The 15,213-nt window shown below is 43.1% G+C and overlaps 1 protein-coding gene across 1 annotated transcript in view; it reads left to right on the forward strand.

Moving 5' to 3' along the window:
• Positions 1 to 857: 857 nt before the first annotated feature.
• The window catches only part of LOC131658859 (uncharacterized), a 106,600-nt gene continuing 92,244 nt past the window's right edge, over positions 858 to 15,213 (forward strand). Inside the window, exons 1-2 of the mRNA XM_058928109.1 lie at positions 858 to 1,041; positions 1,186 to 2,202. Of these exons, the coding sequence (XP_058784092.1) occupies positions 858 to 1,041; positions 1,186 to 2,202 (1,201 nt within the window). The remainder of the gene's footprint in view (positions 1,042 to 1,185; positions 2,203 to 15,213) is intronic.

The following is a 15,213-nucleotide window of genomic DNA, read 5'->3' on the forward strand; positions in this document are numbered from 1 at the left end:
TTCATTTTTCGCGAGCGTGCGACAGCTGGCGACTCTGCTGGGGATGTTGCTAGACCTGTTGCTGGTCCATCCTTAGTGAGTCGATCCTAGCCTATCCGTTTGTTTGTTTATTTACTGGGTGTGCTATGTTTTCTCTATACGTGCCTTTATTTATTTTATGTATTTATTTTATGTTTCGCATGTCCTGTTTATTTTCTGCTTGCATATCATGTTCATTTCTGCTTGCACATCATGCATATGGATTATATTTTGTGTTCCTTGGGGTCTTCTGTTCTGTTTTGCAGGTTGGGTGGGGATGATTCTATGAGGTAAAAGGCCCAATACACAGGCTATGAGTGCACTTTAGGTACCCTAGGATAGAGTGGGAGCATGGTTTGTCTCGAGGTGTACGTCTCGGGATGGATCATGTGACTACGAGCAGAGTAGTGGTTTCAAACGGAGGTATTATCGTCACCCGCATCCGCGCTGTGATGATGCTTACCTTCGGGCGGACCGTATACTGCGTTTCATGACCTTACCCTGACCTAGATTCACCTATGAGTGGGAGGGATATACATGACAGGTACCGTTGGTGACTATTCTGTTCTGTTGGTGACTATTGTTCCTATGGCTGTGTGGCACCTATGCCGAACCTTTGACCTCATGATATGTGATTCTGCTCAGAGACGACACAACAACTCTCTCATATTGGGAGAACCTCCATTGCATCATTTTCATCATGGCATATTTATTTTTTTTAAAAAAAAAAGGAGAAAGAAAAGATGTAATAAAAAAAGGAAAAAAAAAAGAAAAATAGTATTATTTCTCATATGCATGCCATTTTTCAGGGTATCTGAGGTTATTACTTTTCATCCAAGATGGCTAACAACGTGACCGCTACCAGAGAAGCTACAAGGCGTACTCACACTTACAGTTTCCATCGCGAAGGCTTGATTCAGTTGGGGCAATTGGGTGGATTGATCACTGGTCATAATAAAACTGTGTTCACTCAGAATTATGGAAACATCTTGACTCTTTTGGACTCACACGTCGACGAATGGGGTTTGTCTACTCTCCTCCAGTTCTATGATCCTGACTTGCGTTGTTTCACCTTCTCAGGCTATCAGTTGGCTCCCACTCTCGAGGAGTACTCTCACTTTCTCAATATCAAGATTCAACACAAGGTTCCTTTCGTGTGTGTCCCAGAGAAACCTGATTTGGACAACATTGCCAACGCTCTTTATTTGAGCATAGAAGACGTTCTTGGGAATTGGAAGAAGAATGGTAACACTCATGGTTTCTATATGAGTTTCTTGGTTGAGAAGGCCCAAGAGTTGGCCAACAAAAAGATGTGGGAGGCTTTCAACGCCCTTCTGGCCGTTTTGATCTATGGGATCGTGATGTTCCCTAACATTCACAAGTTCGTTGATCTAGCCGCTATATGTCTTTTCGTGGATAAGAATCCGATCCCTACTTTGCTAGCCGATACGTACTATTCCATTCACTCTCGATATGGGAAAGGGGGAGCCATAAGAAATTGTTTGTCGTTGCTATACACCTGGTTTAAGTCCCACCTACCTACAAGTGGTCCTTTCATTACTTCTACTCAGAAATGGCCTCAAAGGATCATGGGGCTTACCGGAAATGACATTGTCTGGTGTCCCACTGGAATGGACGTGGAGAAAGTTATAACTAGCTGTGGTACTTTTGACAACGTTCCTCTCATAGGAACAAAAAGTGTTATCAATTATAATCCTAAGCTAGCGCTGCGTCAGTTGGGTTTCGCACTTGAAGACAAGCCTTTGGACAAAGAGATATTCGAATCCGTTTGCTTTGAAAAGGGAACCGATCCAAAGGGTCTAGAAAAGGTGAGGAGTGCCTGGGATAGCATCCATACGAATGATCAGATTTCTCTAGGTGAAAAGAATGCCGTTGCCAAACAAGCCTACACAGATTGGGTTGAAAATAGAGTTAAAGATCGCCTGTTGCCTTTCCCGAAGGTTAACCCATTGTACGAGCAACCACCTAAGATTCCAATTGCCACTGTGCCTGCTGAGAATCGTACCCAGGTAGATATGGAAAGCACCCAATTGCACGAAAAGAATTCAGATGCGCAATCGAAACATTGTCTTGTGGACCAGAAAAAGGTTGAGTTGACACACGAAGCCAAAATGCTGAATGGAGGATCTTCCAGAGTTCAGAAGAGGGCTAGAACGGAAAAAGGTGAAAGAGATACTACTGTTATTGTCGAGGATCACCAGAAGATCCTAAAAAGGGCCATGAAAGAGGCAGAAGAGAAACTCAAGCGAGAGTACCGAGAAGACTTGAAAGCTTATAAGCTCAAGATAGAAAGGGATGCTAGAGTTGAAGTGAAGAATCTGAAAAAGAAACTGGAAGAAGAGACCACTAAAAGAATGGCAATTGAGACTCAACTGAAAGGAAGTCACCTCCGTAATACTCGACTAACAGAAGAAAATGCCAAGCTCAGAGATCGAATGATGGGTATGGAGGACGTATCTGAGAAGGATTATCTCCCAGAATGCAAAGGATGTGACGAACTCAGGGAGTGCTGCAAGAAGCTAGATGGGCATTTGTTTCGCAAAGATGAGGTGATTCAAAGCCTTCTTAAAGGAAGAGATCGAGAAGCAACCAAGAAACTGTTTGATGAAACTAAGAAGTGGAGCGACGAGCACTTCAGACAAGGAGGACCTCTGTTTTATATTCAGATGGATTGATGTTTGAGTCTGTATGTTTTGACCACCACCAGACTTGTTGGATGGGGTCTTTTATTTCCCTTGTTGAACTATCTTGTTGATGTATGGCTTGCCCAAGTTTAAATTTCTTGTTATGAATAAAAAGAACTAGTTTCTCTTGACACTTATCTTTTGTCACATTGTTAGCTATTCTGGATCAATATTAAACCTTGGATACTCTGAAAATGGCACATCACGTCATACGCACACATGCACTCATACATTCACATTATCACATTGCATTTTTCAGGTTATTGTACAAGAAACTAATTGGGGTCCCTTTCAGCAACAGATCTCTGCTTCAACAACAAAGCTGACTTCCTTACATCCTTACCGCACCAGAAACAACGAGAAGAGAATCATGGAACAATTCGAACAGAATCAAGTTGCCCTCCGTAGGGATATGGATGTTATGGGGGAAAGAATGGCCCAACTTATGGAGACTCTCCATGCCGTTGTTCAAGGACAGGATGAACTCAGAAAGAGCGTCGCTAGTTTGGTCAAGGATGTTCCTACCACTTCAGTCGACGGAGGGACGAAAACTAAAGAGACTCCTATTAATGAGACACTTAAGGTAGTGGACGACCACCATGAGGTTATTGATCTTGAACATGATCTCACTGCTGAGTTGACCGAGACTGCTAAGATGTACCAAGCTCTTGAAGAACGCCTTAAGGCTGTTGAGGTTGCTAAAACTTCAAGTTTCGACACCGCTGCTATGTGCTTGGTACCTGGGATTGTTATTCCCCCGAAGTTCAAGGTGCCAGATTTTGATAAGTACAAGGGAGTTACCTGCCCAGAGACTCACATTCGTTCCTACTGCCGTAAGATGGCCGCTCACGCTGAGAACGAACCTCTGCTTATGCATTTCTTCCAGGATAGTCTCACTGGAGCCCCGTTGGAGTGGTATATGAAACTCGAGAGGTCTAATGTCAGTACTTGGGGAGAACTTGTTGATGCCTTCTTGAAACAATACCATTACAATACTGCTATGGCTCCTAGCCGTGCCCAGCTGCAGAATATGTCACAGAAATCTGAAGAGTCCTTTAAGGAATACGCCCAGAGATGGCGTGAACTTGCTGCTCGAGTTCAACCTCCCTTATTAGACCGAGAGTTGATTGATCTGTTTATGGGAACTCTGAAAGGGCCGTATCTTCAGCACATGGTTAGTAATACTTCTCCTTCCTTTTCGGACGTGGTCATCATTGGTGAGAGGGTTGAGAACTGTGTCAAAGCCGGTACCATTCAAGGTGTTACTAATCCTAGCACCTCAAGTGGTAATGGTAAAAAGCCGTATTCTGGGTTTGTGAAGAAGAAGGAAGGTGAAACTAGCACCGCTTCTGTTGACCAAGGCCGAGCTCCTGCATATTCTGCTGTTCCACCTCCTTATTATCCGATGCCTTATGCTGTTCCTGGTCCGTATGTCCCTCAAGCATATGCTGCTGCTCTTCCACAACCATGGATGGCACCCCAACAGCCTTTCGTACCACAACAACAAGCTGCTACTCCTCAGAATCGCCAACAGAATCCCAGGCCTCAAGGTCAGAGGGGTCCGCAAAGGCAAAGATACCCTGACAGGCGTATAGATCCGGTTCCAATGTCGTATGCTCAACTTCTCCCCCAATTGCTTGCTGGTCAATTAGTGCAACTCCGCGAAATGGGTCCTCCACCTGACCCTCTTCCTCCCGGATATGATGCTAATGCTCGATGTGAATTTCATTCAGGTGCTCCAGGCCATACGATCGAAAGGTGTAGGGCATTGAAGTACAAAGTTCAGGATCTCCTTGATGACAAGCTTATCTCGTTCGCTCCCACTGGTCCTAATGTGCAGAATAATCCTATGCCTCCTCATGCTGGTGCGGCCAATGCTATTGAGTTGTGTGATGATCAGATCCTGGTAAATGATGTTAACGAGGTTAGGATGCCGCTAGCAGTTGTCAGAGAATATCTTATGCAACAAAAGGTTTTGTGTGAACTACATGACTACTGTCTGCAATGTTCTTCTAACCCTGAGGAATGCACTAGTTTGAAAGAAGAAATCCAGAAGCTAATGGATGAAGGTGTTCTTAGAGTGGAAAGGGTCGTTCCTGTCGAAGATGTGGCTACTCTAGAGATACCTTACTATCCTGCTGAGGTGTCAAAGAATCAAAGCACCCCTTTGGTCATTCGTGCTCCAAGTACTCCCTTGGTCATTCAGGCTCCGAGAACTCCATTGGTTATTCAGGTTCCAAATGCTCCTTCAATTCCTTCGACCTCATCTCTCGCTCCCTCTCATGTGAATGATTCTAAAGCTGTTCCTTGGAGTTATAATGCTGTGTATATTCGAGGGAAGAAGTATGACTGTCCTCCAGTGGGTAATTCGAGCATCACAAATATTGTTGGCACTGGTGGCATTACCCGTAGTGGTCGGATCTTTGCTGCCCCTCCTACGTTTCCTAAAGAGACCAATAAGGACGCTAATGCACAAGCAAAGGGAAAGCAAGTTGTTGTCGACCCTCCTGTAACACGTAATGCACAAGATGCTGAGCAACTTCTGAGAATCATTAAGAAAAGTGACTACAAGGTGATTGATCAACTTGACCAAACTCAAGCTAAGATTTCTATCTTGTCCCTCTTGGTGCACTCAGAAGCTCACCGTGAGGCTTTAATGAAAGTTCTAGCTTCCGCTCATGTGACTCAAGACATTACCGTGCCTCAATTTGAAGGGGTTGTGACCAATATTGCTGCTGGCAACTGTTTGGGTTTTTCTGATGATGAACTCCCACCTGAGGGTAGAGCACACAACAAAGCATTGCATATCTCCGTCAAGTGTCTGGATGCTGTGTTGTCTCGAGTTTTGATTGATACAGGTTCTTCTCTTAATGTGATGCCCAAGGCCACTTTGTTTAAGCTAAGTATGGATGGGATTATGATGAGACCATGCACTATGAGTGTTAGAGCATTTGATGGTTCTAGAAGGTCCGTAGAAGGAGAAATTGATCTGCCTGTCTTGATTGGTCCTCACATGTTCTACATTGCCTTCTACGTTATGGATATAAACCCTTCATACACTTGCCTCTTGGGTCGTCCTTGGATTCATGCTGCTGGAGCTGTGACATCTACTCTCCACCAGTGTTTGAAATTTGTTGTGAATGACAAGATTGTTGTGATCACTGGTGAAGAGGATTTGATAGTCAATAATCTGGCATCATACCGTTATGTTGAAGTGGAGGGAGAGATACAAGAGACACCTTTTCAAGCCTTAGAGATTGTGTCAGTTGACAAACTCCTTGTGGTCGAGAATAAGAAGGAACTCGGAGCGCCCCTCTCGTCTTTAAATGATGCTAAGGCTTTCTTAGAAGCTGGTACTCCCCATAGTGCCTGGGGCAAGCTGATTGACGTTCAAGAGAAGCGAGACAAGTATGGCCTTGGGTATCAACCATCTTCTTCTACTCAGCTCAGCATAATTCCTGGAAAGAAGGTGATTCCCCCCATTTCTCAAGTGTTCGTCAGTGCAAGCACCAGTTCTGGAAGTCAAGTTCTCGCCGTGGATGATGATGATGAAGAAGATCTCTCCAGATTCATTTGCCATGCTGCGCCTGGACAGGAACTCAACAATTGGACTATCTTGGACATCCCTAGAGTCACTTTTATGGAGATGTAATTTTCTTGTTTCGATAAGTCATGTGCTTCGCCCTAAGCATTTTGACCACTTGTATAAAGAAGGGCCCCCATGTTGTTTCAATTTGTTTAATATTGAATGAAAATCATATCTTCGCATGCAATTACTGTTCCATTTCTTTCATTTTTGTTCTTACTTTAAAAACTTTTTCAAAAATGGCAAAGCTTTTCTTTTTTTTCTTTTTATGTGTTGCATTCTAAGGCATAAATCATCCATCGTGCAGATCCGGCTCGAACTCCATCAAAAATGATAATGTTACAGTTCCACGTCTTGATATCTTTGAGAATCCAATTGACCAAGCTGATGAGGATAGTGGGGAAGATTGTGAAGTCCCCGAGGAATTGGCAAGACTTTTGAGACAAGAGGAGAAATCTATTCAGCCACATCAAGAAGCCATAGAAATCATCAACCTCGGTACAGAAGAAGCAAAGAGAGAAGTCAAGATAGGGGCTGCTTTGCAAAGTGATGTAAAGAGAAGGTTGATTGAGCTGCTTCGAGAGTATGTTGACATCTTCGCCTGGTCATACGAAGACATGCCTGGTTTAGACACGGATATAGTTATGCACAGGTTACCGCTCAAACCAGAATGTCCGCCTGTAAAGCAAAAACCACGAAGAACTCGACCTGATATGGCTTTGAAAATTAAGGAAGAAGTTGAAAAACAGTTGAAGGCTGGTTTCTTGTCTGTATGCGAATATCCTCCTTGGATTGCAAACATCGTACCTGTTCCTAAGAAGGACGGAAAGGTACGCATGTGTGTCGACTACCGAGATTTGAATAGGGCAAGTCCGAAGGATGATTTTCCTCTGCCTCATATTGATGTGCTAGTCGACAACACTGCTCAGTACTCGGTGTTCTCATTCATGGATGGTTTTTCTGGCTACAATCAAATAAAGATGGCTCCTGAAGATATGACCAAGACTACTTTTACCACTCCGTGGGGTACGTATTGTTATAAGGTGATGCCTTTTGGTCTTAAGAATGCTGGTGCAACATATCAACGTGCGATGGTGACCCTCTTCCATGACATGATCCATAAAGAGATTGAGGTGTACGTCGATGATATGATTGCAAAATCCCAAACTGAGGAGGAACATTTGGTATACCTTGAGAAATTGTTTGCTCGTTTGCGAAAATTCAAGTTGAGGCTTAATCCAAACAAGTGCACTTTTGGAGTGCGATCAGGAAAATTACTTGGATTCATTGTGAGTCAACGAGGGATTGAGGTCGACCCTGATAAAGTAAGAGCAATACAGAATATGCCAGCACCGAAGAATGAAAAAGAAGTTCGAGGGTTCCTTGGGAGATTGAATTATATAGCCAGGTTCATTTCTCATCTCACTGACACTTGTGAACCCATCTTTAAGTTGTTGCGCAAGAATCAAGATATCCGTTGGGATGACCATTGCCAAGAAGCCTTCGAAAAGATCAAACAGTATCTCCAAGAGCCACCAATCCTCATGCCTCCGGTTCAGGGGAGGCCGCTTCTTATGTACTTAACTGTGCTTGAAGGATCTATGGGGTGTGTGCTGGGCCAACATGACGAGTCTGGTCGAAAAGAGTGCGCCATTTATTACCTGAGCAAAAAGTTTACCGATTGTGAAACCCGTTACTCACTACTCGAGAAAACTTGTTGTGCTTTGGTATGGGCTGCTCGCCGACTAAGGCAGTACATGTTGACTCACACCACTCTATTGATCTCCAAAATGGACCCGATAAAGTACATCTTTGAAAAACCGGCCCTTACAGGAAGACTAGCCCGATGGCAAATGCTTTTATCAGAATATGATATCCAGTATGTCACACGGAAGGCCATCAAAGGAAGTGTCCTTGCAGATCATCTTGCTCATCAGCCATTAGAAGAGTATCAGTCAATGAAGTTTGACTTTCCTGATGAAGATATCATGAAACTGGATGATAATGAAGGACCCGAACCAGGAGAGCGATGGACTCTCACGTTCGATGGTGCATCAAATGCTATGGGCCATGGTATTGGGGCGGTTTTGACTTCTCCTCGTCAAACTCACATCCCTTTCACAGCTAGAATATGCTTTGATTGCACAAACAATGTCGCAGAGTACGAAGCTTGCATAATGGGCCTCGAAGCAGCCATTGATATGAGGATCAAGATCCTTGAGGTTTATGGGGATTCTGCCTTGGTCATACATCAAGTAAGAGGTGATTGGGAAACACGACACCCCAATTTAGTTCCTTATAGGGACTATATCTTGGAATTGTTGCCCACTTTCGAGGAAATCACTTTCGATCATATCCCACGAGAGGAGAATCAATTGGCAGATGCTTTGGCTACTTTGGCAGCTATGTTCAGAATTAGCTCCTCTAAAGAAGTGCCAGACATAAGGATCCTCCGTTACAAAGAACCTGCACATGTATTCCCTGCTCACTGTCTCACTACTGAAGATGTGTATGATGAAAATCCATGGTATTACGACATCAAGAGGTATGTTGAGAAGCAAGAGTATCCCGAAGATGCTACGATTGGTGATAAGCGAACGCTTCGAAGGTTAGCGTCCAAATTCTTCTTGTCAGGAGACGTCCTGTACAAAAGAAACTATGATTCAGTTTTGCTCAGATGCGTGGATAGACACGAAGCAGAATTGATCATGCGGGAAATTCATGAAGGATCTTTTGGAACTCATTCTAGTGGACATTCTATGGCCAAAAAGATCTTGCGAGCAGGGTATTATTGGATGACAATTGAAAGTGATTGTTATGTGTATGTAAAGAAATGTCACAAATGTCAGGTGTATGCTGACAGAATTCATGTTCCTCCAACTCCTCTGAATGTCCTGACGTCGCCTTGGCCCTTTGCTATGTGGGGCATAGACATGATTGGACGGATAGAGCCGCAAGCTTCAAATGGACATAGATTTATTCTTGTTGCTATCGACTACTTCACCAAATGGGTTGAAGCCGCTTCTTACAAGAACGTAACCAAGCAAGTCGTTACTCGCTTCATCAAGAAAGAGATCATATGCCGATATGGGGTTCCAAACAAGATCATCACTGATAATGGGTCCAATCTTAATAACAAGATGATGGCAGAGTTGTGTGAAGAGTTCAAGATTGAACATCACAATTCATCACCCTATCGGCCAAAGATGAATGGCGCAGTCGAAGCTGCTAACAAGAATATAAAGAAGATCGTCCAGAAGATGGTTAGAACGTATAAAGATTGGCATGAGATGTTGCCATTTGCTTTGCATGGCTATAGAACTTCGGTTCGTACTTCAACTGGGGCAACTCTCTTCTCTCTTGTCTACGGTATGGAGGCCGTACTACCTGTCGAAGTGGAAATTCCGTCGTTGAGAGTCTTGATGGATGCCAAGCTCGATGAAACAGAATGGGTCCAAACGAGGCTTGACCATCTCAATCTAATTGAGGAGAAACGCTTATCTGCTATCTGCCATGGCCAGTTGTATCAAAAAAGGATCAAGAAAGCGTATGACAAGAAAATTCGGCCTCGAGAATTCCACACAGGTGACCTAGTCGTAAGGAAGATCTTGCCAATTCACACCGATCCAAGGGGCAAATGGACTCCCAACTATGAGGGACCATACATTGTGAAGAAATCATTTTCAGGTGGTGCTTTAATCCTGACAAAGATGGATGGGGAAGACGTTCCGCTTCCAGTCAATTCAGACTCAGTCAAAAAATACTACGCATGAAAGACCCGCTAGGCCGACGTACCTAGGCAAAAATAAGGGCATCCCGGCAAACCAAAAGGGTTTGGGCAAAAATTAGGGATAAAACAAAAAAAAAGAATAACCCGCTAAGTTGAAAACCCGAAAGGGCGACTTAGGCAAAAAGGGGCATCCCGCTGGATTGAAAACCCGAAAGGGCGATCCAGGCAAAAGTTAGGGATCAAAAGCGAGAGGCTGCAGTCTGAATATCCTTCACAAAGGCCACTATACGCCCTTGGCAGAACGGACAAGATCAATCCAACCATTACCCTTCTGAAGCAGAGCATTGAGAGGATCGAGGATATGGGAACTGTAGTAATATCAGTTTTAATGGAAATCCGAGCATTTCTCTTTGCCATTTTGCTCTTTGCATTTTATTTTCTTTTTCGCAACTACCTCATTTAGGAGTTGCTTCCTTGTACAGAAGCCTATTCATAGGCATTCCATCAATAAAACGATCTTTTGATAAAAAGCTTTCCTTCTTGCTTTTCATTTTTCGCATGCGAGGTGTGATTTAATTCGTTATTAAACATTGCATTGAAAACATGGGGAATAATAATCACAAAATCAAAACGAAACATGATGTTACATAAACATAAAAGTGCTCTAAGGGGCACCATTTGCACCCAAACGTTGTTTTCTGTGCAGGTTGCAGGTTCCAGTCGTCATCTTGGCTTACGACATGCCACAAAGGTCGTCATCATCCCGCGTGAAAGTTCAAGCGTATAATTCATCAGTACTGGTAAGCACAAGATACCGGAAGAAATCCATGTCTCTCCCCTATACGGCAGACAAAGAAGTGTCCATCAGAACTCACGTTTCCCCAAGCAGTATAGGATGTAAGGAAAGTCGAGCAAAATCACTCCCTCCCCAACAGAGTTATGTTCTAATCCTCCACACAGTTGCCAATCATCTTTGGCACTATGAGGTTTCCAACGCCCACCCACAATGGTGTCTCAAGATCACAAGCAACGGACCCCAATGATCCTACTCTTCTGTTCCACCAAGGGCCTTTATTTGGCACTATCTGCATATAGAATCCATTGCATGTAACGTTACATCCTCAAAAGCGTAGCATATCCATCAAAATAGATCATTACGCCATGAAAAATTCAAACATGCATACAAAGCATAAGCCAGATAATACAAATCAGCCCTCAATTAGGACAATAATACATCCCCACACAAAGGAGTCGTCCTTACAAACTCCGATTGATACCTGCTACTACATTACAAATCTCCTTATGCCACGGCGCCGATACCTGGTATCCTTAACCCCCCAGAGGAATTCTCGTTTTCTCTCTCTCGTACGGATCGGACACAATGTCTTTCTTCGTCAGAATCGTTGTCTCCGAGGTTATTTCCCGTGTGTTGCGTGCATATTAGAGTGTGAATGAGGGTGGGCATTCAACCCATCTCATTTTTCAACTGTTTGAATAACCATACTTGGTGTGTGGCAATTCGAACGATTGCCACTCTTGAAGAGTTACACCCCGCCTTTGGCCTGAGGGATTAATGTAATTCTTATGCTTCGTAAGCATCAATATCCCCGTAATCCCCGTGGTTACTGTCATCTTATTGCCGAGCCTAGTCGTCCCTAGCCTCCGTGATTCCTTCCCTCGTACGGGAAATTTTTTTTAAGATCCAACCCCCGTGTTGCGTATCCTTTGCCTTCCGTCCTGGCAAATCATTTCAAAACTAAATTCCAATCCCCAGTAAGTCCATCTACCAAGCTTCTCAAACACTCGTCTGTGTCATTCTTTCGATACTCGTTTGTATCTCCCTTTTGATGCTCGTATGTGTCATTCTTCCAATACTCGTCTGTATCTCCTTTTGATGCTCGTCTGTGTCATTCTTTCGATACTCGTCTGTATCTCCATTTGATGCTCGTGTGTGTCATTCCTTTGGTACTCGTCTGTATCTCCTTTTGATGCTCGTATGTGTCATTCTTTCGATACTCGTTTGTATCTCCATTTGATGCTCGTATGTGTCATTCCTTTGGTACTCATCTGTATCTCCATTTGATGCTCGTGTGTGTCATTCCTTTGGTACTCGTCTGTATCTCCTTTTGATGCTCGTATGTGTCATTCTTTCGATACTCGTCTGTATCTTCTTTTGATGCTCGTATGTGTCATTCTTTCGATACTCGTCTGTATCTCCTTTTGATGCTCGTATGTGTCATTCTTTCGATACTCGTCTGTATCTCCATTTGATGCTCGTATGTGTCATTCCTTTGGTACTCGTCTGTATCTCCATTTGATGCTCGTGTGTGTCATTCCTTTGGTACTCGTCTGTATCTCCTTTTGATGCTCGTATGTGTCATTCTTTCGATACTCGTCTGTATCTTCTTTTGATGCTCGTATGTGTCATTCTTTCGATACTCGTCTGTATCTCCTTTTGATGCTCGTATGTGTCATTCTTTCGATACTCGTCTGTATCTCCATTTGATGCTCGTATGTGTCATTCCTTTGATACTCGTCTGTATCTCCCTTTGGATGCTCGTATGTGTCATTCTGTCGATACTCGTCTGTATCTCCTTTAAAACACTTGTCTATCTTACCTTTCCACCAGACATACTTCTGGTCCGACCACTTCCATGTAGTAAACACTTCCTTTGAGAACCTTGTATTGGCACCTTGGGCTACGTTACAAGCTATCACCATCCAACCATTGCTCACTGTAAATATTTCCGCCAGAAAAAGCAAGAAAAAAAAAATTCTCTTTCCCCAGCAGATATCAAAAACAAAAATAAGGATAACATTTATACCATCTTCTCTTCAGGAAAAATTTCTGGTACTTTGATATTTAATCTTCTTCCACCTCGAAGGTTTGAAAGGCTAGCGCCAATCTCACCTTCAGGTTTAAGACGATTAAATAGGGGCAGCTGTCATACCCCAAATTTGTCCTACCCTTTAGCTTCTAACTGGCTTAGGCTTTGCATTCATGTACATACATCACCTAGGTCATAATCCATACCCATGCACGCATATCATTGGTATCAATCAAAGACCAGCAGGAAAGAACTTTTGTGGCAAGGTATTGGTTGAAGGGTAGTAGCTTGCAAATCATCCGGTTCTTTAAATCAGGGTTTCTTTGACCAAAGTCAACCAGTTGACCTTCTAGTCAACATTTAATCAGGAATGGTTTCTATGTGTGAAAAGCTTCTCGTACTGACCATGTGGATGTGTTCGTTTGACTGGATTTGATTGGAGGAGATTTAATCGGGAATTTCACCAATAGTCGGAAAAATCAGAACAGTTGACTTTTGGGGTCAAAATCAGAAGAATTATTCAAATATTGACTTTTGGTGGAAAATCAGTCAAGAAAAGTCAAAGAATGGATAAAATCGGGAGTTCGACAAAAAGTTGCCAAAATAGCAAAAAGAGAAGTTTCCAACACTTAGAAAATTTTTGATGCTTTAAATCTTGTCGAGCAGCCCACTTCAGCACTAGATTACACGTGGCAAATGACAGTTTTTGAAGAAAATTCCAACATCAAAGTTGTTCCTCTCATGGAGGAGAACAACTTTGTAGTTGGACACTTTCTCATTTGAAGCTTGTATGAAGAGTTAAAGTGGTGTGAAGTTGCTGAAAATTCATTTTAACCAAGTCATAATCCAAGTCACAAGTCAGGTCATGACCTGGCATTTCAGCAAACACATGGCATGCCAAATCTCCAGCCATTTTTAGAGCTCTACAGAAGTGCCATGAATGCAAACTTGGTATCATTCTCTTCTTTGCCATCTCCTCTATCCATTGAGACAAGAATTGGAATAATTGAACAAATATTGAGTGAGATGCAAGCTTTCAAAGTAGTGCCCTCACACTGGCCAGAATGCAGCATCAGGCAGGCCAAGATCCAGGTCACGCGCAAGGCATTTCTACAAACACATGGTGGGCTGAATTCAAGCCCAGTTTTCTCCCTCTATAAGTTCCCATTGAGGTCAAGCTTTGTGTCAAAATACTCATTGCTATGTCCTCTTTCCAACAAGCCATAGAAGGAAATTATTGAATGTGTGTGGAGCAAGATAAGAATACTCAAAGTTATGTCCTGACCAAGTCTTGTCCTTGTTAGAAATCTGGGCCAATTCCATGTCACATGTGTGTGGAGTCTATACAAGGATGACACAACAAGTTCATGGCTACTTTTCTTCCATCTCTAGACGCCAATTCAAGGTCTTCCAAACATCAAACCTCTTGTGCCTTATACCCTCTTCACATTGAGCTAAGGAGCGGGTCATGTCGTGGACCATAGCTTGAGATATGTGCACATGAAGATAAGCTCGTGGACATTGATAAGTTGCGTGTGAGGTACCATGACATAAAGCTGCAACACGTATGGAATATCCATTTTTTACCATGCATGGGGGAGGCACGTGAAAAGCACCTCAAAGAGTTACCTCATTTGCAAAAGCCTTAGTCACTAAGTATGGAAAGGGAATATTACACTACACACTCCACACCATAATCACCATGCATCACCACTTCATGCTATATAAACATAACACGCTTCATTTTCATCCTCTCTCAAGTTACACTCTCATTTTTTCATTTCTCAAAAATTCTCTCCTCACTCTCTCTTTTCTTTCCCGATTCCTTCTTCCCACCCTCCTTCAAAGTTTGTTACAAATTGTAACAAACTTCAACCACCACTCTTCAACCACCATAGCCACCACTCTCAGCCACCATTCTTCACCAACCTCCACCGTGACTGAACAACTACTTCCATCACCTCCATCTTCATCATATACAAACCATCACGACCTCCACTCAAAAACCCCTATCATCTTCACCAATCAGCAACAACCTGCAACTATAATCACCACGCAATCATCACCATCACCATCGACGCATCAAGATCTTCCACTGCTCCATTTAGATTCACATCCAGTTCAAACATCGCTCGCCACCGACGAAGAGGAATCAAAGATAGCATCGCGGAGTTCTTTGTGGTTTATTTGAATCCAAGATTTTATCAGGTAAATCTTTGAACCTTCTCAGCATCTTAGATCATATGCAATAAGCCATACACTCGGTGCTGCATCTGCATGAGTTATGTTTAAAGCTTGAACTGGATTTCACTACGTGCGCATTGCTTATTGTTTGAATAATTGAGT

The sequence above is a fragment of the Vicia villosa genome, linkage group LG3, assembly GCF_029867415.1.
Source record: "Vicia villosa cultivar HV-30 ecotype Madison, WI linkage group LG3, Vvil1.0, whole genome shotgun sequence".
Lineage (NCBI taxonomy): Eukaryota > Viridiplantae > Streptophyta > Magnoliopsida > Fabales > Fabaceae > Vicia > Vicia villosa.